The following is a 23,106-nucleotide window of genomic DNA, read 5'->3' as shown; positions in this document are numbered from 1 at the left end:
TTTCCTTTTGTTGCAGAAATTATGGGAATGTTCAGTGGGGTTAAGTAAAGTAATGGTACCTCCCCGGTTTATTATTGAGGGCATGGGATGCAATAAATAGGGGGAGAGAATGTGTAGTTATGAACTCATAGCTTTCTTAGCACCTTGTTTCTATGTAATCTCTGCTGTTAGGTTCCTCTAGCAATCATTCTTTTGGGGCTACTGTACAAGACACAGTACGTGCTCGGTTCACCCTTACCTGTCAGTCTTGCCTACCTGCCAAAAGATAACTTCATTTTTAAATAGTTTATGAAGTTTTATATATGAGATTAACAATCAGGAACTCACTTTGGGGAATGAAGCAAAACTGGGTTCCCTAAGAATCTTCTCCAGGTGTCCCACATACAATATCTATATTTCCAATAACCGAGGATAACATTTATTAAAATGTCATTACCATAACCCAGCTTTTCTTTGGTCGGGTACTTATATAGGGGAGGCACCCCAAAAACTGCCTTATTCTTTCCCATTAGTGGCTTTTTGCTAACTCAAATTATTTAAAATAGATCCTTAACAAAAAAGTTAATTATGCCAAATGTCAAAAACACCAAGATTGTAAAGTTGTACTTTTGATTAAAAAGGTTCAGTAGGCAATTTTCACCAGTGTGTAGAGAAATGTAAAAGGGAAAGGCTGATATGTTTTTTAAATTGGAGAGTAAAGCAGAAATAGAACTAGGGTATAAAAACAAGCTGGCTGGGGGGGCAGTATTTTCTCTTGTAACTCAGCAAACAAGAGTAACATGGAAGTACCTTTACATCCAACAACTCAAAATTGTTCCTATGTGGGCATTAGAGTTTTGGATGTAATTTAACAACCAAGGATATACTATACAGAAACTTTATCGGTATAGTACAACTTCCTATCTGCTGATCCACTAAAGTTCAATAAGTTACTGGCAGAATTTGTAATACTTTGAGGTACAGGTTAAACAATGTAGTGGGAAAGATGACCTCTGTGAGATGAGGATTAGCTTGGTTGGCTGAATGAAGTGTTTTGGAAAATGCAAGTTTTCACAGTACAATTAAAATTTTATAATTAGTTTCTCTGTATATCATAATTTGAAATAGCACTGAGATTTTCAACATTTAAAAAAACTGGCATTTAACAAAGTCCTGAGTTTACTTTACTGTTTGGTATCAAGAAAAGCAAACTCAAAGAGCCAACTTAAGTATTTTCTACATTTTAAGATTCGACATAAGGTTCTTTACTATCCTTTCCACAATGAAGCAGCTCCATCCAGATGAGATCAGATTGAGTAAGGTTATCACTCAAAACTAAACCAAACCAAATCAAGACACACTTATTAGATCTTTTAAATTACAAAAGCATCAGACTCCTACTGAACGGGACAAAAACAATTCAGTTGGTTTTTAATTTTTTTCTCCTTTTATGTGCCTTCCTCTTAGTAAAGAATTGCCTAATTTTTTTCAATTAAGCATCAAAAATTAAACCACAGGCAATTGTTCGTGATTACATTACATTACATTCAAAGCTAATTATTTTGCACAAATCAAAATGAGGTCAGTTTAAGAAAAGTACTAAAATGTACAACCGATGTATCTAAGTGAAATTAAAATTTAAAAGATACAATTAGCTTCTATTCCACCCACACAGACTTCGGGGTATTTAAAATACCAAGTAATTTCATTAGCTATCCAAATTAGATTTTCTTTATAAAAGTTGTGTTTTCCTATTTAGACTAGTGGTATCATGAGTCAAAATGGGTGTCATTGGATTTTAAACCCAAAGTATCCAGAAACCATACTTTTAACTCCTACTTGGATCCTTACTAATCCCATACTAAAATGCAAAGCAAAAATAAAATATATAAATAAAAAATTACCATGAGATTCAAAGGCAAAACAAAAAAACCAACCACGCCATCAGACTTGGAGCCCCCAAAGTTAAACTAAAAAGAAAAAAAAACACTCCACACTGTAGAAAGAATTTATTTGCCTCATTAAAAAAAAAATCTCAATAGTGCATTTAACTATAAATTCAATCTTCTCATTCAAGGAGTTGCAAACAAAGTTTAAATAGAAACGTTTAATTGCTTTAGGTTTACATTTTTAAAACTCGTCAATTTACCGAGGGGACATTTCAAAAGGCCAGTTTTAAAACGTTTTTGAAGGCATAAACTTTATAATTAATGGGTCTACTATTCTGCCCCCAAAGACAGTTCTGCACGACAGGATAGTTCACTCTACTCCGATCTGCAGCTAAAGCACCAAGTAAAACAGGTACAAACTAAATCCTGCATCACCTGAAAAAAGTGTTAAAATTATTTAGCGTGGAGAAGAGAAGTTGTCATTATCTTACACAATTTCACGCCTTCCTTCAAGAGTAAAAAGCGAACTCAAAGGCTTAGCTCTTTCCCCCCGCTTTAAAAATGTCCCAGTCCACCCCTCTCCCCGCAATTCCTTCTTCCCTCAAGGAATATGTAAAACTAACGGTTTCCGCGGTGGCCACGCCGGCCGGGGCTCCGCAGGCTGTCCCCGCGCCCCCGAGCTCCGGAAAACAAAGGGGATTCCCAGCCATTGTCCTCCGCTGAGCATCACCAGCACTAGCAAGGCAGTAGCTTGCGCAGTTATCTCCACAGCGGGCAATGTCACAACCCGACCAACAGCACAAACTACTACCTCAGCCAGGGCCATGGTGTCGGGGAGGCACCGGACCACGCTGAGGGCGAGTGAGGCGGCTCCGACGCGCCTCCGTCCTTCCTCCGCCGCCGAAATCCGCCTGGCGCCTCTGCCCTTCCCGGCCGCCCCGCGCCCGCCCGGAGACCCCGCCCAGCGCCGCGCCGCTCAGCCGCACCGGGCGCGCCCCGAGAGCCCGGGGGATCATAGGCGGCGCCGGCGCCCCGGGCAGGCCGGGCCGGGCGTTCTCTACGTAACCGACCGCGCTGGAAAGAGAAAAGGTGCGGAGAGGTCTTGGCGGAGGCTGACGCTCCTTCCCCTGCCCCGAGGAGAGCTCGTCCCGTGCCCCTCAAAAGCAGGAAATGGGGGGCAAACGCGCAGCAGACGCCAGCTGGATCCGCACAGTCCCCGAAAGGCAGCGTGCAGCGCTCCCGCGCTTCGGCCGCCAGGAGCTCCGGGCCGTCCCCGCCGAGCTCCCGCCACGTATCTGGGGTGCGCCGCCCGCGCCCCTCCCCGCCCCGAGCCCGCGGAGGGGGCTGGGCGGCGGCCGGGCCGCCACGGCGCCGCGTTCCCGACATCCGCCGCCGGGTGGGCTCTTCGCACGGGGGAACGCCCGGGGCGCTTCCCGAAGAGGAGGACACCGGCTCCGGCGCCGCGATAAGAAACGAAGGCACGGCCCGGAAGTCCCCAGCCACACATTCCCCAGGACCCTTCAGGGTAATCCGGTCCACCTTCGCAGGAGGCGAGAATAAAACAAAAACCCCGAAAAACTGAAACCGGGCCGTGCGGCGGGATGCGTGGCGGCGGCGGCTCAGCGCGCGGACACGAGCCGTCTCGCGCTCCGCCGCTCCTGTGCGCCGGGACGAACCATAGAGATCACTTAAGGAGGCTCGCGCGCTACTCCCCAGCACGTGACCGCCCCGCCAGGCTGCCCCCGCCCGCGCCGCCATCTTACATCCGGGACAGAGGCGGTGTCCGCTTTCCCCGCCTTGGCAAGCTTCGACGTGTCACTATGAAATCAACCCCAAAAGGGGGGGACCCCGACTCCACGTCACCAAAGCGCTGAGGCCCCGGCCCATGTCCCCCAATCCGCTTAACGGGGCAAAGTGGAGTCCCTAACCTCTCCCGGTGTCTGCCCGCAAAGAAAATGGCGGCACTTACCGCCGTCTAAGTGGACACGTTGTACTCTGTCTGGGGTGTAAAGTTTCCGGCACCTCCTTTCCTATCCGGCAAGGACACAGCCACTCGCGCTCCACCCCGCGGCGTGGCCACCGTGCTACATTCCGCAGAAAACCGGCGGGAAAGCTGCGGCACAGCTCCTTTTAATGCGCAGGCTCCCGGGACCGGTGGGTTGTCTGTTTTTTTTCTTAAAGGCCAAGTTTGGGGGAAGCCTGACTGCCCTTAGCCTCAACTGCTGCCGGCCCAGAAATGTTAGTTTTTCTCCCATTTAGGGGTTTTTGTAGTAAGTTAAATCATTTTAAAGAAAAAATAAGCAGGGGTTGTCTGATAAAATACAGAACGTCCAGTTAACTTCGAATTTCATCTAAACGAATAATTTTTTAGTATCTGTCCTCTGATTAACAAAGTTCGTTATCTGAACTTCAAATTTAATTGGCCGTCCTATATTTTTATCTGCTGAATCTGGCTATCCTATTAGTCGTCACGGTTCCGAAAACCCACGCTACACATTAACAAAAGGAAGGAATGGAGGAGGAATTGGAGAGTGTGTTCAGATTTGGGACTCACTGTACACAGTGACTTCGATCCTTTCTTGGACGCCAGAGGGCTAAAGTCCAAACTCCAGAATCTGGCAACAGCGTATAAGGGGCATCCATGTGTTAATTCCTTTTTGAAAAAGTAAGATTCTTTTCCCCTTAAACCAGTACAATATAATTTTTAGTAACAGATTCTCTCAGCCAAGAAACTCTTTGCAAATTAAAGATTACATAACACTGTCGTTTCGTTTCTATTATATATGGTATTGGTGATCGGGCACAATTTCTTGAAGAACAAGTTTTCAAATTACAAAGCATCCTGCCTGACATGTTTCAAAATAAATAGATGCAAATTTAGAAAAAATACATGCCCACTGACAAATCTGTTATGCTTACTCGCATTTTAAAGCAACTGCTGAAGGTAGATTGCCTAGGGTGTACAATCTGAACTATTTCCAATTAATAATATGTATTTATTTCTGTGTCTATGTAGAACACACTTGAATTAAATGCTTTATTTGATAAAGTATAAATTTGACTATGCATCACAATGATGCTTACCAGAAAGTCTACAGAAACCAGTAGTTTCATTATGATTCACACCACCCTGTCCTAATTAGCAATGATTGGGTTGCCAGGGCATCATCCCCCCTCACTGCTTGTTCACTGCACAGTGGACCATAGGAAATGTCATTTGTCAGAATGGGACAGATTTTCAAATGGTCATTAAACAGTTGTTTACAGTATACAGATACATTAATCATCAATGAAATTTTGTACTAAATTTAGTCATTATGCTACTTTAATTGTATTAGATTCATTTCCACTATTAACTTTAACAGTGCCAACACCAATGCACTCATCATCCACAGTGTGCTGTTATCAACTCTTTATTTTCCTCCACCCCTAATATCCAGAATCTAAGCATCCTTTCCAAATGTGACCACCCTCAGCTAATCAATCCTTCAGCATGACCTCACAGCTGGAAAATTGCAACAGCTTCCTATCTTAGCTTTCCCTACTTAGATTCCTTCCACTCTACCTTGCTTATAACTGCAAATTTATCTTCCTTAGTTTCATAATTTACTTCTAAAAATGATCACTCCAAACTCCTGCCATCTCAAATCTAAACTACTCCGTTTGGCTTTCAAGGAATTTCATGAATGGGCCTCAGTACCTCACCGACAACTCTGTTTCACATAACATACCAAAATATACTATCAGTTTCCTCATATTTCAGATATGCCTTGTTCACATTATTTGTCTTTATCTGAAATATCCTGCAGTATCCTTTGGAATCATCTAAAATCTATCTAGCCATCAGGGCCCATTTTAAGTTCCATCTCCACCACTGGGCTTTTTCATTGATTTTCCTTCTTGATACTAAAGGTAATAATAACTTGAAGCACAGAGGACAAGGCTAAAGTTCTGTTTTATGATCCCATATTAATCTGTACTTGTCTTCCACAGTATTTTTGTCATTTGTTTAAGGTCTACATCCCCTGCAAAACTATAAACTCCGTGAGGACATAGACCAACCCAATATCTAACACATATTAGGAGCTAAAATGTTAATGACACCTGAGTACTTAATTATAAACAGTCTTGTATTTATTATTATTTTATGTATGTAGTTTCCTCAACTAGCTCCTAATGACTTCCGTTGCATACAGCAGGGACACAGTTATGAGTAAATAGTAGATTCTTAATATGCAGTGCTTGTCTAGTGAAAGGCAAAAAATTGGTCCCTTTATGAGAAAGTATGGGTTTCTGCCCATCTCTTGAATGATATGTACCAAAAGTGTACTTTATATAACACCCATCAGGCAGTCACCATGTGCCAAGGAAATTGCTTTATAACACTCCTTTTTAAATCCTAATAAAGAATTCTATGAGTTAAACACTACTATTAATTCAACTTTATATGAGGAAACCAAAACAGGTTAACTAACTTGCCCAAGGTCACACATCTAGTAAATTACAGAACTGGGATTTGAACTTAGGAAGTCTGGCCCGAGACTGGGCACTTAACCACTATGCTATTATGGCCTATGATATAACCTCTTCTAACAAACCACAAATTAGTAAGCTATTTTAAACTGTCCTGGACCAATTATAAAAACCTAATGCAGCTCTGGAGGTCAAAGTCATTAGACAAATCTTTTCTTCACAGTATTTGAAGCTCTTTGTTATGTTCAAGTGTCTTTGTCCCAATGCCTATTCATAGAAATAGTAATTGTGTAAAAAGTATTTTTACTTTATTTTAGAAAAGCTTGAATTTTAATGGAGTGAGAATCTTTTTGTAAAACATGATACTAACACGTTGTAGTAGAGAGAACTGCTCTTGAAGCAGACATGCTAATTCACAGACTTCAGCTGTGTGACTCTAGGTAAGTCACTTCAACCTCTAAACCCTGACTCCTTCCCTGCAGGATTGCTGTGAAGATTATTATTCCTTATAGGGATAATATAGGTAAAGCCTGACTGACATACTAGGTACTCCAGAAATGATTAAAATTAGAAATTAGGAAATTTATTATAACTCCACCTGACTGCTATAAATATATAGGAATTTTTCAGTATTGTACATAACACAATTCAGGCTCTCAAGAAATTTTAAAACAATTTTTCTTGAGAGATAGAGGGAAGGTCTAGCATTGCTATAGACAGTCTCAAAATTAGCCTCATTAAATTAAAAATACATAGGAATGCTTCTAAAACAAAAGAAATGATTAAAAATCTAATCTACATGAGAATTGTTTTTTTACTTGACCTAGAATTTTTACCCAAAGTTCTAGATCTGCTTTCTTTCCAGGCTGCTGAGAGGTATTTCATAATGTCCTTCTGACTGGGTAGTCTTTTATTTTTTCATTTTATATATCAATAGTTTCAACAAAGCTCTCAAAAACATACCTTTATTATTCTATTTTATAAAAGTTTCCCCACATTGACTGCTTATGCCATCCTAAACATACCTGAATCATTACTTATGAAGTCTTTAAACAGTCAGTGATGTGAGGTGTCACTAATGTGTTGAACCTAGGGGGGATGAGAAAGCAAACACCAAGTATATTAAAGAAAAAGTGAATCATTCATCAGATCTGAAAGTAAATTCTCAAAGTGGTTATGATTTTAAGTTATACTGTGAAAAACCAGCACTGCTGGAACATAATTAAAAACCTAGCGTCATGCTGAGTGGTAACTGTAAAGCAAATTAAGATCTAACAATCACAGCTATAACTATGCAGTGTGTGTGAAAAATCTATCCTAGGCCACAAAGAAAATCTGGGTTTGAGGCTAAGAGAATTTCATGATTATAATACACGTAACTGATACATCTCAACAACATAAAAATTGTAAGGAGAAAGTCTAACAGCAGCAGTATTACTTTCAAAAACTGTGTTGGGAGCTAAAAAAGAAACTCACAAAATTAGATAAATATATCCAGTCTGACATAAACACCATATGGTAACTGCCTTAAGAGACAGGAGTTGTATGTTATGTGTTAAAATTATGACACAGAGGTAGTAAAAGCTGGAAAGCAAAATGCAATTTGCACAGTAGGGTCAGAAGCCTAATATTTTATTTTATTTTCCTAGATAAAAAGAATAAGACTGCAATATTATAGCTTTAAAATTTTTCTCTTATCTAGCAAACTTCAGAGAAAGAAGCAGTTGTTATTATATTGCAATAGTTTCCCAAATAATGGCATGGTTTAGGAGATCTTTCCTGCTTGCACTATTTATTGAATGTTAGTTTAAAATATAACTTAATGTAACTAAATTTGCAGCAACTGAAAATGGTATCAAAATTCAAGAGTACAATAATTTTCTTTTTCTTATCTGAGGGGCCAGAATCCATCACATTGTGTAATTAGGAATGTTTCAACTGACCAAATACACCAGAGAAAGACCTGGAGATGACTACTATAACATTCTAGGTCTTCGGTCAAAAGAATACTTGCTTTGCAATAGAAAAACAGAAATAGCTAAAATACATGGCAATATACTGCTTTAAGCCCTCCTTGAAAGTAAGCAGAGCAAAAATTATAAATCAATAAATAATATTTAGATAACATAAATCTAAAATACTTCAAAGCATCTGCCTTTCCAAAAACAAAAAGGCCCCCCAAAAGATAAAATGAAAAAGTAATGTAAACAGATTTTTAAGACTCCCTTTTGAGAAAAGTGGTATAATCTCTCTATCCACATGACAGAAAAGACATGATGATTCCAAGTTTAGCTGCTAGATTCATCATATTTATAGCAATCCCATTTTGTGAGCATCCTGGCTGCTAATCCTGTGGATTCAGAAAGATAGTAGGAGCTTCAACTTGTTCAGCTATTTTGAAATGGAAGGGGAGGGGGGCTTCACCTTTGCAAAAAGCACAGAGGCCAAAATAGCAGGTATATCCAGAGTCTCGTTTAAAGAGAAGACAGTTGGCAGTGGTTCTGCCACTAACATCTCTGCTTCTTTTGAAGAAAGTATAGGTGAAATTAGAGGAAGAGTTGGAAGAGCATGAGAGAAGAATGAAAAGAAAGAAAGAGAAAACTGGGGGAAAGTATAAAAAAAGATAAGATAAATGTACAATTTTGAAAAAAGAAACCGATGCAGAAGAAAAATGGAGAAAAATATATAGTCAAAGACCTCAATTAGGGTATATTATTAAATTTATCAAACAACTTGAATAGTTACTTTAAGAATGTCATGAAATCAACTCTGAATTCAAACTATGTATTTTTTTCTTTAAAGAATTAGTGAGAACTCATTGATCATTTCCATTTTAGAGATTAGAAAACAAAGGCTTTGAAAAGTTAACGTGCAGGCCTGCCGAGTGGCGCGATGGTTAAGAACTCGCTTGGGATGCCAGAGGGCCCCGGTTCGGATCCCACATATGAGGGCCAGTGACACTGCCCTCCACAGCTAAGATGCTGAGCAACAGCTCAACCTGGAGCTGGGCTGCCATGAGTGGCCGGTGAGCGTAGGCTGCAGCCCCTGTGGCAGTGGGTTGCCCTGGGCTACTGTGTGTAGCCAGCAGCCAGCGTGAGCGGCCAGCAGCCGCAGTGAGCGGCCGTCCAGAAGCCGGCGACTGATCTGCCTCAGCCAGAGAAGAGCGCAATGATGGTGCCAACTTGGGCCAGTGAAGCAACATCCTCCACAACTAGATTGAAGAACAAGACGACAGCAACTTGTCTGTTCCCCTTCCCCCAATTCCCCAGCACTGTTCCCATTCCCCCAATTCCCCCAATAAAAATCTTTAAAAAAAAAAAAAAAGTTAACGTGACTTAAGTTAAATTAAGAGGAAGAGCCTCTACTCTTTGCTGCCTCACAACTAATCAAGATTATTTATATTTACAGTAGTACTCACTGCAGGCTCCTTTAAACAGAGCCAACACTGCCAGTGCATTCAAAATTACTAGATTTATAGGAAATTGACATTTAACTCTTCTGAAATAGTTTTTATATAAATCAAGAAACAAAGACATAATAATTTTCTTTCCCACGCTATAGAAATTTCATTCAAGTTGAAAGCACTACTCTACTTGCCAGAGATACAAAAAATTTAATTCAAGTCATTTTTGAAGTATTAAAAACTTTTCCCCTAATATATAAATACTGGTAATATACTATGTGGTATGAACTCCCATTCATTCAATGAATGGTAATTACAAAAAATAAATAAAACAAAATTCACTCTAATACAGATAAATACAACCCAACAACACTAAGCGCAGTAAAAGGTGACACTTTATACAAAATTGGCATATCTTACAAAATGGCAAACCTATTGAATAGAAATCTAAAGAACATACTAGGCTTCTGGGAATGATTTCATGAGACTATTTTGTTTCTCTAACACATTTTGTTTCTATAAAACAAACAAACAAAAAAAACGGTAATTCACAATATCCTTGGCCTGGGCATTGCTTTATTCCAAGGGCTTCTAAGTCTCCACCATTCCTTTCCACAGCAGTCACAGGTAGGTGAGCTGCTGAGAGTATTGTGCCCTCGCTACACAGACTTCACCCACAGCAGTCAGTCTCTTGAGGATTTGGTTGCCCATCTGAATTATTCTACATTTGAGAAGACTATCTTAGTCATTATATAATAATTACACTCTTTCATTAATATGAGTTTAATAATGACAACCTAATAGTTTTGAGTTGTTTTCTAATGCTATTCAATAATTTGTGCCCTTTCATCCTCAGTTTCTTAATTGATCCTTTGCCCAGATGGTTACCTGGGACGAGTGGTACCAAACCGTGACAATGAATGCAATACTCTAAGGTTATATTGAGAAAGGACAAATAATCTAGTTGTTACGAGCCTACTACGGAATTAACGTAAGTGAATGCTATTCTTCAGAATAAAATATATATGCGTAATTGTTCATCTCTTCCTTCTGGTGCCACATATAATTTAAGGAATACAGCAACAGTTGAACCAACAATCATATAAGGGAAGAACAGGTAAGAAACAACAGAGCTGTTAAAATTAAAAATAAAAGCAAGTGAAAAGTGGTTCTCGCTAATGCAGACTTTTATGCATTTTCCTTTTCTTTTGGGACTTAACAGGCTCCTAATAGATAAATGTTTCTCATATATATATTAAAACTAACAAAACTTTAACACTAAAGAAATACTAAATAAGACACTAAAAAATGACTAATTCTTTTCCTTTTTGGCAGTGGTGGCATTATAGAAAACTAAAAAGTTAGCTATTCAAGTTGAAAATCAGTTTGTTTCCTTTATAATGGGAAAAAGTCAGAAAAGTTTAATCCAATTGTTGGTATATGTCTGTTGTCCAGCCATCTACAATATATAAGCTAGGCACTGTCAGTGACGAAAAGTGGTTATCTGAGGCTTAAAACTAATTATAATGTGTATCCCAAAGGACATTATTACTACTCTTTCAAGGACTAGTCATGGTCTTAATTGTCCTGTAAAACGGTCTTAGCCTTGCGAGCTTCCTTCTTGAATCTTCTAGCATGTAGCGATCTCATCCAGCCCAGCTCTTCTAGTCACCAAAGAACCCAATTCACACCAACAAGACAGGGCAATGTATTGGGTTGTCGGAAAACTCTTGACGTATTTTTTTCTATGTTTATTGTTCCAAAAATGCATCATGACTTTTCTGACAACCCAACATTAGCCTCTCCAAGGGATCAGGATATTTTAGAAAATGCAGACTAGAAGAATGTTTGATTCAAGAAAATGAATTGCTAGTAGTCACTCTTGGGGTTGGCATGAGATGTTCTGGGAGGAAAAAAGTCAGATTATACATACCACCAAGGGGGTGGCCCACTTTGCTTGTCACTAAGACTGGCACTGATTACCATATTCTATGAAATTTACAGATTTACCACATTTATGTTTTGATCTGTAGGGTGTATGGTCCTGGTTTTGAAAGCCAATACAGTATTGGCTAAAACCACTCAGTTTATATAAATATGTACTATATACCCTTGGCTCCTATTTAACTTTCACTGTAGAATTATTTCAATTGCAATTGATCTGTTATTTCTCAAGAACAGACATTTTTACTTCATGTAAATTCATGGCAATATTTTTAACATATTACTGAACTGGTATACTACCCTTGTTTTTCTATTTCAATAATTTATTAGTGATGTGCAGATTTTTGTAATCCCCAATTTAACATATCCAAATATAAAAAATAAACTAAATACGCAGGTTGAGTGATTTTTTTTTTTTACAACTTTAAGAAAAATACTGAAGATAAAATCTAGGAAATGCCATATTTTACCTTAGCTTTAGGTGAAATTATAAAATAGAAATTCATTATTTCATGTAAATATCCCCTCAAGAGATCTTACCACATGTTTACAGATAATTGTGCAAATTATATAATTACACAGTTACGATGGCCTCAAAATTTTATCTCATTCATTTCTCAATTTTAATGTCTTCTCATAATTTTATAATTATTCTTGAGGTTGAAATTTATAAATTCTATGAAAATCAAAGGCCTTCCAGCACACTAAAAAAATACAAGACCATTATGATTTTTTTATGAATAGTCATTGTTTTAAACATCCTTGAGTCTTCACATAAATGATTATGAAAACTTAACTCAGAAGAAAAATATAATAGCATAATCCATAAAATAAAAAATACAATAAGCTAGGGCAGTTAGTTTTTTAAGGAACAGTGAAGTTAATGTAATCAGAAGCACTTTTCTTCTTCACTAGGATAGGAAAATGAAACAAAATTCATATTTTACTCCATGACAGAAAGTTTACTGTACTTCTAAATGCTTCACTAGCTCCAAAAATACACTTCTTGTTATTTTACAATACACACATGTTCTATTTGTGGGTTAGCATAGTTATTTTTCTTCTTGAGAAGACATTACAAAATGAAGCACTGAAACGAACAAAACCTTACAAGTAAAATTTTTAGGAAATCTGAAATCATCTTGGCTGGGTCATAATTGAAAGAGAGTGATAAATGTTAGTCAGTGGGGAAAAAAATCAGTAGAAATATAAAATATGAAAGTCTTTAAAATCCAGACAGCAATATAAAAAGCAGACTTACGTGAAAGCTGGGAAAGATATTTAAAGAGATGAGGTATGATGGAATCAAAGTGCTACAGTATATCTCAATGTATTAAGTTAATAACCTATACTTCAAAGTTGCAAAATCAGCAAATCATAAACTATTTGCTGCTGTGTTCACATGACCTTTCTGGTCAGATGTTTGATAGTCACTAGTAACTACATTTAAAATAAGCATTAAGCTAACTGCATGGTCATGTGGTGAGCATATCTGCCGCTTAAGAAAGCAAATTTTAAGTAAAAATGTAAGCAAATCATTTTGTATTAATAATAAATACAGCATCAAGCATTTAACATTATCAGTATTTTAAAAATTTAAATAATAAATGCAACTATTTTATACAGAACTGTACCATTTATTATACACACAAGTATATCAGTTCCCTTTGTTTACAAAGGCTGGTTATAGATAACATGGAATGTTACAGTACCATCTTGCATAAAATTTTGGTACACTTTTGTACTTGAAAAAGGTCACAAAAACACCAGCCTAATAAATCTGAATGAAATATCTTTTCTTTCTTTTTAAAAAGTACATCATTAACACATACACCACAAACTGTACATAAGTTCACTTTTAAATCACCAATTGAAGATCTGGTAGCAGGTATGTTGTGGTATTAATCATGTCTCCCATCAGTTTAACTTATTCAAAGCTTGCACTGCTACTCCTTCAGGAGACTTTGTGGACGTGTAAGCTTGTAATATGATTTACTGAACTCAGGTAAGTACAACTTAAAGGAGGCCGACAACAGCTGCCAAGAATTATTTGTAGTAAGAAATGTCCTTGTCACAGAAGACTCACTGGGAAGCAAACGTTCTTTAGATAGAATTCTTCTTTAAGTTTGTTGTAGCTGGTCAAGAGTCTCCATTTTGAACTTTGGATGCTGGTGGATGCATGAAATCCTTAAAAGGAGCTAGTGCTTCTTTTAGTGCAGAGCAGACTTCTGAAGATGAGCAGGTGATGCATTCCACTAAAGTTGGGTATAAGGCAATTACTTGTGCCCAGGTATTTCCATCAACTGTAATGCAAAAAAGTATAAAACGTCAAAAAAGGATGGATTTATATAGCAGAAATTAGCATAAACACAATCCTTTAAATACAATGCAAAGAAAAAAATTCCAAAATATGAAGATTCCACAAGCATGTACTTTTGTTTTTTAATCTTTGAAAGATTTCCTGCAGTATTTCGTAATGTATGAGAGAAAAATATATGGTCAGTGTGCAGAGTAATCAATACCAACAAATTTTATAAAGTACATTTTAAATCAATTTGTGATGGACTTGGAAGCTAACTCAAGTAACGTAGAATAATTCAAACCTTTCAAACATGTAACATTTCAAATGTTTAACATTTTTTTTAAAAGATTTTTATTGGGGAATTGGGGGGATGGGAACAGTGCTGGGGAATTGGGGGAAGGGGAACAGACAAGTTGCTGTTGTTTTGTTCTTCAGTCTAGTTGTGGAGGACGTTGCTTCACTGGCCCAAGTTGGCATCATCATTGCGCTCTTCCTGGGCGAGGCAGACCAGTCACAGGCTTCTGGACGGTCGCTCACGCTGGCTGCTGGCTACACACAGCAGCCCACGGCAACCCACTGCAGCAGGGGCTGCAGCCTACGCCATCGCCGGTGACTCACAGCAGCCCAGCTCCAGGTTGAGCTGTTGTTCAGCATCTTAGCTGTAGAGGGCAGTGTCACTGGCCCACATATGTGGGATCCGAACCAGGGCCCTCTGGCGTCCCAAGCCAGTTCCTATCCATCGTGCCACTTGGCCGGCCCTCAAATGTTTAACATTTTTAAACATTTAATAATTCAAATATTTTCAGTATACTTGCCAGAGAATGCAGTGTACATTTCAAGAACAATTAGAAAGCAATTCAATGTTTTATTCAGTTGTATGCTAAAAATATAAATAATTTAAATGATTTTCCCAGTAATGTCCTTGATATTGATTTTAATTTCAAATAACCACACATAGACCCACTCTTCTCTTGTACTATTAGATAATCTTTAATGTATATCACTAGATTTAAGCTGTAGTGGGGAGGGGCATGTCTACCTTCATTACCACCATCATACTAGTATAACTGAATACTATTTAGTGAATGGGCAAAAGTGTTATATCTCAATCAGTTTGTAATTTCCTTCTAGTCTGAGATCACAGATTGCATTTCTATTTTCCTGTAAGCACTGTGCATACTGTGGAGAGTGTAATAAGCAATATAACCTGCTAACAGATTTTTCTTACACAGTCTATGTATATGACACTTCGTGGAACAACTCTCAAATCTGGGAGGCAGTATTGCATGTATACACTATGCTAAAGGAGCTCTGATTCTATTTTTTACTACAATTTACTGAGTGCCAAAAAACCTTTCTGAAATAAGGTAGTGTTGGGTGTCCCTGATCAAGTCATTTATTTTCTTTTTATCTCAACTCCTGCTGTAGAATAAAAGAATGAGTTTCTCAAACTAGTGTTCTTAAAAAAAACTCATAGTCAAGTAAGTTTGGCAAATGTTATATATATATTATCTTCCCTTTGGGGATTCATAATTTACATGAGTTTATTAAAGGCTTGTAGTAAAAGAATAGGTTTAACTTTATCTAATCCAGGGTTTCCAACAATTATTCATGGAATTTTTTTCCATTCAATATCTACTGACATCACTCATCATCAATATTCATTCCTTAGTACATATCCTGGGAAATGCTGAAGTATTCATTTAATCCCTTCTACACCCAAACAGGGACTTCTTGAGTGAGGGTGGGAAGAAGAAAAGAGGAATATGGGTAGTGATGAGGGAGGGACTATCAGGCCAGAGCTGTTCTGCTTTTATCTGTTTCATATGTTGGGAATCCGTATCAGATTTTATTTGTAAAAAGAATTTTGCTGCTTAACAAAAAACAAACAAAGGTTTAAAAACCACTGGTCTGAGAAGTTTTAAACAGTCTGCTCCAGCTTTCTTCTATGAAACTTTCTACTAATAATTAACAAAAGATTGTAAAGAGAGGATTCTGGGAAAATGACGGAGTAGGAAATACCAGGAATCTGTCTACCCACCAAGAAAACAACTGCACTGGCAGCATCTGTTTGATGCCACTATTATGGATGGAACTCAGGAGTGTACCTAAGGCTTGCAACTTCAAGGGGAAGACTTGGACAATATATTGTAGTTAATTTTGGTCAATTTCACCTCTTAGCACAGTAGCAGCTACCCATCCCTGACCCCTAAGCCATGTGCTAGGCAGCTGTGTATGTGTTCCTGGAGCAGCTTGCACACAGCTTGTGGGAGGTCAGGGTGCATTATCAGGGATCTGTTTGTGATCGCTGTTTCTGATCACAAAGGTGCAAAGAGGTTTCAACAACAAAAAAATCAAATAACTTGATTCAAAAATGGGCAAAGGATTTGACAGACATTTCTCCAAAGGAGATATATAAATGGCCAATAAAGCATGTTCAACATCACTAATCATCAGGGAAATACAAATAAAAACTACAATGAGATACCACCTCATTAGAATGGCTACTATTAAAAAAACAAAATAAGTGTTGATGAGAATGTGGAAAAATTGGAAAACTTCTTCACTGTTGGTAGAAATATAAAACTATATAGCCACTGTGGAAAACAGTATAGTGGTTCCTCAAAAAAATAAGAAATAGAATTATCATATGATCTAGCAATTCCTCTTCTGGGTATATACCCAAAAGGAACTGAAAGCAGGGTCTCGAAGAGGTATCTGTACACACATGTTCATAGGAGCATAATTCACAATAGCTAAAACATGGAAGCAACCCAGGTATCCACCAATGGATGAATGGATAAAGAAAATGTCACACACACACACATACACACACAGGGATATTACTCAGCCTCAAAAAGGAAGGAAATTGTGCAATATACTACCATATGGATGAACCTTGATGACATCACACTAAGTGAAATAGGCCAGTCACAAAAAGACAAATATTGTATGATTCCACTTATATGAGGTACTTAGAGCAGTCAAAATCAGAGACAGAAAGTAGGCTGGTGGCTGGCAGAGGTTAGGAGGAGTGGGGAATAGAGAGTTATTCAATGAGTACAGAGTTTCAGTTATAAGATGAAAGAGTTATGGAGATGGTGGTGATGGTTGCACAACATTATGAATGTATTTAATACCACTGAACAATACACTTAAAAATTGTTAAGACGGTAAATTTTATTATGTGTATTTTAGCACAATAAAAAAAATTGGAAAAAACAAAAAACGACTGCATAGATTGAAACCAACTAGATTGCCTAGATATAAAGTGAACTAACCAAACTAATTATTTGTTTATTACAGGCAAATACAAAAATACATTATTTAAGGTAACATCTTAAACTCAGGGGAAGCTGCTCAAGTTTCTTAAAATAGTTTTTAAAACCTCACCATAGATCTTGGTGGGCACTTTGGACTTACCTATAAAAAAAAAATAAAAATAAAGTAGATTAAAAACTATTGTATGGCTATGGAAGATTCTCCATGAAGTGGGAAAAAAAGTGCTGAGAACAGTAGGTATAATATGGAGCATATTCATATTCATTTGTGTTAAAAATGGGGCATACTGGAGTATATATTTTATATTTACATAATAAACTTATGGAAGGATTCACAAACTAATAAAAGTGGTTGCCTATTATGAGGTAAGAACTGGGCAGATATAGAATATAGGAAAGATCATCCTAAAACTTTTCCCTGTATATCTTTTTATATTTTTGAATTTTTGAACCATGTGTATGTTTGTTACCTATTCAAATTTTTAAATAAAGATCAAGTAAAATGATAAAAACAAAATTCCCCCAAACTAAAAATAAGTCTAACAAACGCCTCCTCTCCCACTAGGAAACCCTAAAACAAGTAACAAATGTGCTAAACAGATGTTGGATGTACATTGGTTCCAAGCCTTGTAGCCATCCTCCTGAATTAATTTTGGACTGGCAATGAGCAGTCCAAGTATTTCTGCTAGAAAGGCCTAGCTTTCTCTGAGTTATCTTCTTTTTTTCTGTTTCTTAATGAAGCTTGTCATACCTTCCTAATATGTTATCATCATCATCGTTTATGGCTACATTTAATTTACCTAGAGGCATAATTCAAACTCTCAAACAATTTTTAACATTAATTACTACACTGTCCTATCCATGGCCCAACTGCTTTGTAAAAAAAAAAAAAAAAAGTTACTGAGTTTTCCTTCCCTTTTCTTCCTTTATACAAGTTCTGGTTAAATTCTTGACAGCTGTCTAAAGATCATACCACATAATGCAAGTACTATGCATTTAAATATACTGGTTATATTTAATATATCTATAGCAGTAACATGGGAAATAGAAAATCAGGTTTATGTCTTAAGTATAATATACTTTTTAAGTATCAAATTCTATCCTGCGATCTAATAAAGATTTTACTGGTCTCTAGAGAGTCAATGCATGGTTTCCCTTTCTGAAAAACCAACCAGAACGTTTTTTTAAGAGAACACAAATTTGAATTTGATGGGATGGATTTAGGACATTGCTCCACGATTTTTCTTAGAAATTTCACCCCTTCCTTTGGGTTGACTAAATATAAGTGTGTCGCCCATAAGATTTCATATAATAACCCTTTCAAGGCCAAAGTACCAATGAGTGGATTTTGAAAACAGAAAAATATGTATTTAATCATACAATAATTGACAGGAACAAATATCCTGTGACTCACTTATCAGGAACTCCTTTTTCCTTTGGTATTAAAAGCAATGCTGTTGAAAGTACCAGTCTGCTAAGGTGCCTGTGCCAGAATGTAAATCAATACACTTCCTTCTTTAACAAAGTCTTGTATAAAAAATATCAGCTGAACCAGTGTATTTAGTGACACAAGTGACTTATATTCTGGTGCCAGCTCTTTATCTTGTCCTAGGCCAGTAACAAACTCTTAAGATCAATGGCTGGTCCAACAAACCACACTTTGAGGAGCAATGACGTATAGGATTCAAAATACAACAAAACATGGTCCAAAAAGCCTCTCAAGAAGTTTACAGTTTCAGGGGAGTGAGTCATGGACATGCATTACTGTAATACAAATAGAGTGCTGTAAGACAAAGGTACACATGAAAGAGCTAGGAGTTCAATGAAAAGGGAACTCACCTTGAAGCATTAAAATAGGTTCAAAAGTGGAGTGGTATTTGAAGGAGGTGGGTGGAGGCAGAAGAATGAAACAAGCGAAGGGTCAGGAATACTTGGGTAGACTGAGGATTTTAGCTTGGTGTGAAAGTGGGGTACATGAAGTCTAGTGGGAAATCAAGCAGAAATAGAATGGCGTCGGACAGGCCTCTGCACACTTTGTAGTTAATGGTAAATAAAAAGAGGTTTTTGTTTTGTTTTACAAGGATGGGAAAACGAATGATCAAATGTACTTTTGGAAAAGTCATTTCTGGCAATAATGTAAAGAATGGATGGGATAGGAATGAGTAACAGAAAGGGGAAACAAAAGAGAAGGGGCTATAAAAATGATTCAACGTTATTTACACAGTTTATATCTACACAGTAAATCAGTACAAATGCAGGATGGAAGCCTCCTCCCACCCAAAAAAGTCGGTGATGTTCTACATTAAAAATATATGAAAAATGAATTTTCCATGCAACGCCCTGAATTCAAACCAATTTTGTTTAAAAAACGTCAGCTAAACTATTGTTTAACATAAAGAAGATAAAACATTACAAATTATTTTTACTTAATTGACATCTTAATGGACTTGATGCTTTGCTGTCATAAGAACTGGAGAAAAGAAAGTCTAATAGCTGTTATGTTCCTAAAATTCAGTTAACTTAATAATCATACAAAAGTACATCTCAAAAAAAACATAAATGTTATGAGTTTAGAATAACTGAGTTTCTAAGCACTTACCATTCTCAGGCTGAGTTTTCTTAAGTGAATCAATGAGAGTACTGACTGCTTTTAAAACAAATATGATTTCTGTTACTTGTTGCCTAAAAAAGAGATGGGAAATTATTTCCATCAAGATTTAAGATATGGAATGTGCCTTTTTTACTGGGTTTCTACAAATAGACATACTTTGAAAAAACTGAATACAATGCAAAGTTAATGTTAATTTTACATACTTATAAAAGAAAAACAGTTTTACTAACATACACTTCAATGTACAAAATAAGATATATAGTTATTCTTACCATAAGTTATCAATTTAAAAGAGAAGGGAAAGGCAATCTACTCATGCAAATCTAAATTAATTTGTAAGATATTTCATATAACTACTTAAAATTGAAATATCTTCTAATATATGCTTTTAAAACTTCTCTGTGAAAGGTTTATTTTTATTTTTATTTTTAACTAATTAGAACTAAAAAGGATTTGCCAAAGCTTAAATGGAAATAAAGACTACTATTACCTCTTGGCACATATTTTATCATGTTAAAAGTACATTTAAAATTACAATAGTACTTATTTAACATTCTAATACAACAAATAACAATGCTCAAAATCAGTCCAAAGGTGGCACTATTTGGAAACATTAGCAATGAAGAATGAACTTGGAGTAATAAAAGATCAGTAAGAGTAGCTTGAGTCCCTTTTTTCCTCCTACACAAATAAAGCTCTTGTGTATTGTAGTACCCACCCCCCCATTCCTGGTATGAATCTGTGTTATTCTACAGATAAGATTTTCCTAACACTATGACAGGGTACTCTTTCAAGCCAACCTTTGTAAACATAGAAATATTTAACTGTATTGCAATGCTTTTTAGAAAATAATGTAATGATGACTGCATCAAACTAGGCTGATACAATATAACACTTCATAGCATAACTATAAAAAAGACTCAATTTAAAAGCAATAAACATAAAAAATGAAGGAAAAGTTACTTTCTGAAATCAAATAATATGTTATAATGTAATAAAATTTTCCAAGCAAGGCAACTTTATTACTGCTTTTCCAACTATACTTCAGAGATCAATTTTGATAAATCAATTTTCAATTATGACTATAATAGAATTACTAACAACTGTCTTTGGAATGTTGTATATAAATCTGAATATGGGTAAGTATAATGTTTATGTCCTAGAACTTCTAAATATAGTGAATCCTAAAAGTAGAAATACTATGGTTAATAAGGGTTGATAATGAAAAAAACCAAAACCAAAACCAAAAACCCCAGCAAACTACTATATCACTATTTTTCATTCATCATATTGGAAAAAGATAATAAAATTATAAACTGGCAAATAATTTTAAAATGATAAAAATGGAAGAAAAGGATATTCATATACTCCTGGGAGAAAGTAAATTGGTAGAAATCTCTGGTAGGCAATTTGTAATACATAGCAAAAGCTTTTAAAAGCTCTGTATCTTTGACAGGTCAATTCCAACTCCAGAAATTTACTATAAGTAAATAAGAATGTGCACGAAGATTTAGGGCTAGTGATTTACCTATCCAATACCACCTTATGAGATGGGACCCACAGTGATTTTCCTCTCCTGACTGTGATGATTTTGTCTTCCAATATTATTTCCTATTTGCTTCATTTGCTTTGCCTTAAGTTCTATAACTGCCACATTAAAAATAGACAACATAACTCTAATTTATGATGGCATTTTTTGATAAATTCTGATCTATACCCCAACTTTGATTAGCCTTAGCAAAAAGGCCCAGAGCCCTTTGCACTGTTATAGTTTGGCTAAATGAGAAGCAAATCAGTTTAGGTACAGGCGCTTAAAAAAGCAAATGAGATAAAAGAAGGTCTAAGATATGGCTAGCTGACCTATAAAGAACCCTAGAAATGACTGTAAAACAAACTATGAAGTTCCTCGAGTATAATTTACCTATTATTTTCTCTCTAGAGAGATCCACAGTCATGTGCTCACACAGATCCATTAAGTCCTTATCCAAAAATCCTTGAGAGAAGATTATATTTTAGAGTTCAATTTTGTTTTTCAAATTCAAAAAGGCAATTTGGTACATGTATCATATATTACGTAGCCTCCATGAGGAATCTGAAGAAGCACCCCGTAACAAAAACATTACTACATCGGAAGCAAAATTTATGAATATTTACATTGCAAATTATAAACAGCCTTGGGTTAAGTTCAGATCACTTATGACAAAGCTTGTTTTTCAAAGTTTTTTTATTATTAATAACTATTATATTGTATTTCCTTCATCCGTAAAATAAAATAAATACCTTGGAAGAGGGCATTTACCACTCAATCTTTCATCCTCTATATAGCGATGTAGTACATCTTGAGACCTCTTTAAAAGCACTGAGAGTGCCATTCGTGAGATGTAGCCTTCTTGAGGTGTTGTGACTTTATTACTGAAGGAAAACTGGAGCAATGTTTCAAAACACATTTTAGAAAATTCTTCTCTCAAACGAATATCAATCTCTGCTTCTGTAAAGTAAGTTTTGATGGTTAATGAAAGGTTAAATTAATACATTTTAATAACTCTTAGCACACTAAGAATAGAAGGAAATTGTTCAACTGATAAAGGGTATTTATGAAAAACTTATAATGAATGGCATGCATAGATATAAATAATTTTCGCCTTGAGCTTTGGCTGCAAGATCAAAAACAAGGCAAGACTGTCCACTGCCATCACTTCTACTCAACGTTTTTCTTGTCTTGGTCTTTTTATACCCTTCAGCAGCACTAGAGAATACCTCTCAACAGTTTTCTACCTGATCAAACTTGGAATGATCTCATTCTTTCTTTCTGTTGTCTTGGCAACATCCTTCCTGGAGCCGGACCTCTGCTCCAGTCTGGATTAGTTGCTCTCCAGGTATGCTGTCCGCCAGCTATATCCTGTACCTAGTCTTTGTGATCACCCTGTGAATTGTTTTTATTCTCTCTTGTGTTATGTCATACTTCCCAGATCTCATGCCTTCCCCTTACTTGGTTTACTTCTTTGTTTTCATGGAGCATATTCTGTAGTAGCTGAGAGTGAATGAGATATACAATTTTTGAGACCTTACATTTCTAAAAATGTCATTATTTTACTGTGGTACTCAAAGTGTGGCTCCTATGTAGCAGCATCAGCATCACAAGAGAACCTGTTAGAAATGCAGGCTGTCATGGCCCACCGCAGACCTACTGAATCAGAAACTCTGGGGACATCGCCCAGCAATGG

General features: G+C 36.8%; 2 protein-coding genes across 2 annotated transcripts in view; both read right to left on the bottom strand.

The window, feature by feature from the left end:
- Positions 1-1,973: 1,973 nt before the first annotated feature.
- On the bottom strand, positions 1,974-3,844 carry LOC109389329 (translation initiation factor IF-2-like). The gene has a single exon (XM_019654744.1). The coding sequence runs from the start codon at positions 3,624-3,626 to the stop codon at positions 2,676-2,678; it is 951 nt and encodes a 316-aa protein (XP_019510289.1). The 5' UTR covers positions 3,627-3,844; the 3' UTR covers positions 1,974-2,675.
- An 8,572-nt stretch (positions 3,845-12,416) lies between these two features.
- The window catches only part of MON2 (MON2 regulator of endosome-to-Golgi trafficking), a 102,502-nt gene continuing 91,812 nt past the window's right edge, over positions 12,417-23,106 (bottom strand). Inside the window, exons 31-33 of the mRNA XM_019654742.1 lie at positions 22,163-22,370; positions 19,871-19,953; positions 12,417-13,991 (exon numbers count right to left, since the gene is read on the bottom strand). Coding sequence (XP_019510287.1) covers positions 13,828-13,991; positions 19,871-19,953; positions 22,163-22,370 — 455 coding nt within the window. The 3' untranslated portion in view covers positions 12,417-13,827. The remainder of the gene's footprint in view (positions 13,992-19,870; positions 19,954-22,162; positions 22,371-23,106) is intronic.

The sequence above is a fragment of the Hipposideros armiger genome, unplaced genomic scaffold (assembly GCF_001890085.2).
Source record: "Hipposideros armiger isolate ML-2016 unplaced genomic scaffold, ASM189008v1 scaffold_229, whole genome shotgun sequence".
In the NCBI taxonomy this organism is placed as follows: Eukaryota; Metazoa; Chordata; class Mammalia; order Chiroptera; family Hipposideridae; genus Hipposideros; species Hipposideros armiger.
This window is presented reverse-complemented; position numbering and strand designations above follow the sequence as displayed.

Bases quoted from the DNA above. Each gene is read 5' to 3' on its own strand.
- LOC109389329 (XM_019654744.1), bottom strand. From the start codon at position 3,626: ATGGCGGCGCGGGCGGGGGCAGCCTGGCGGGGCGGTCACGTGCTGGGG.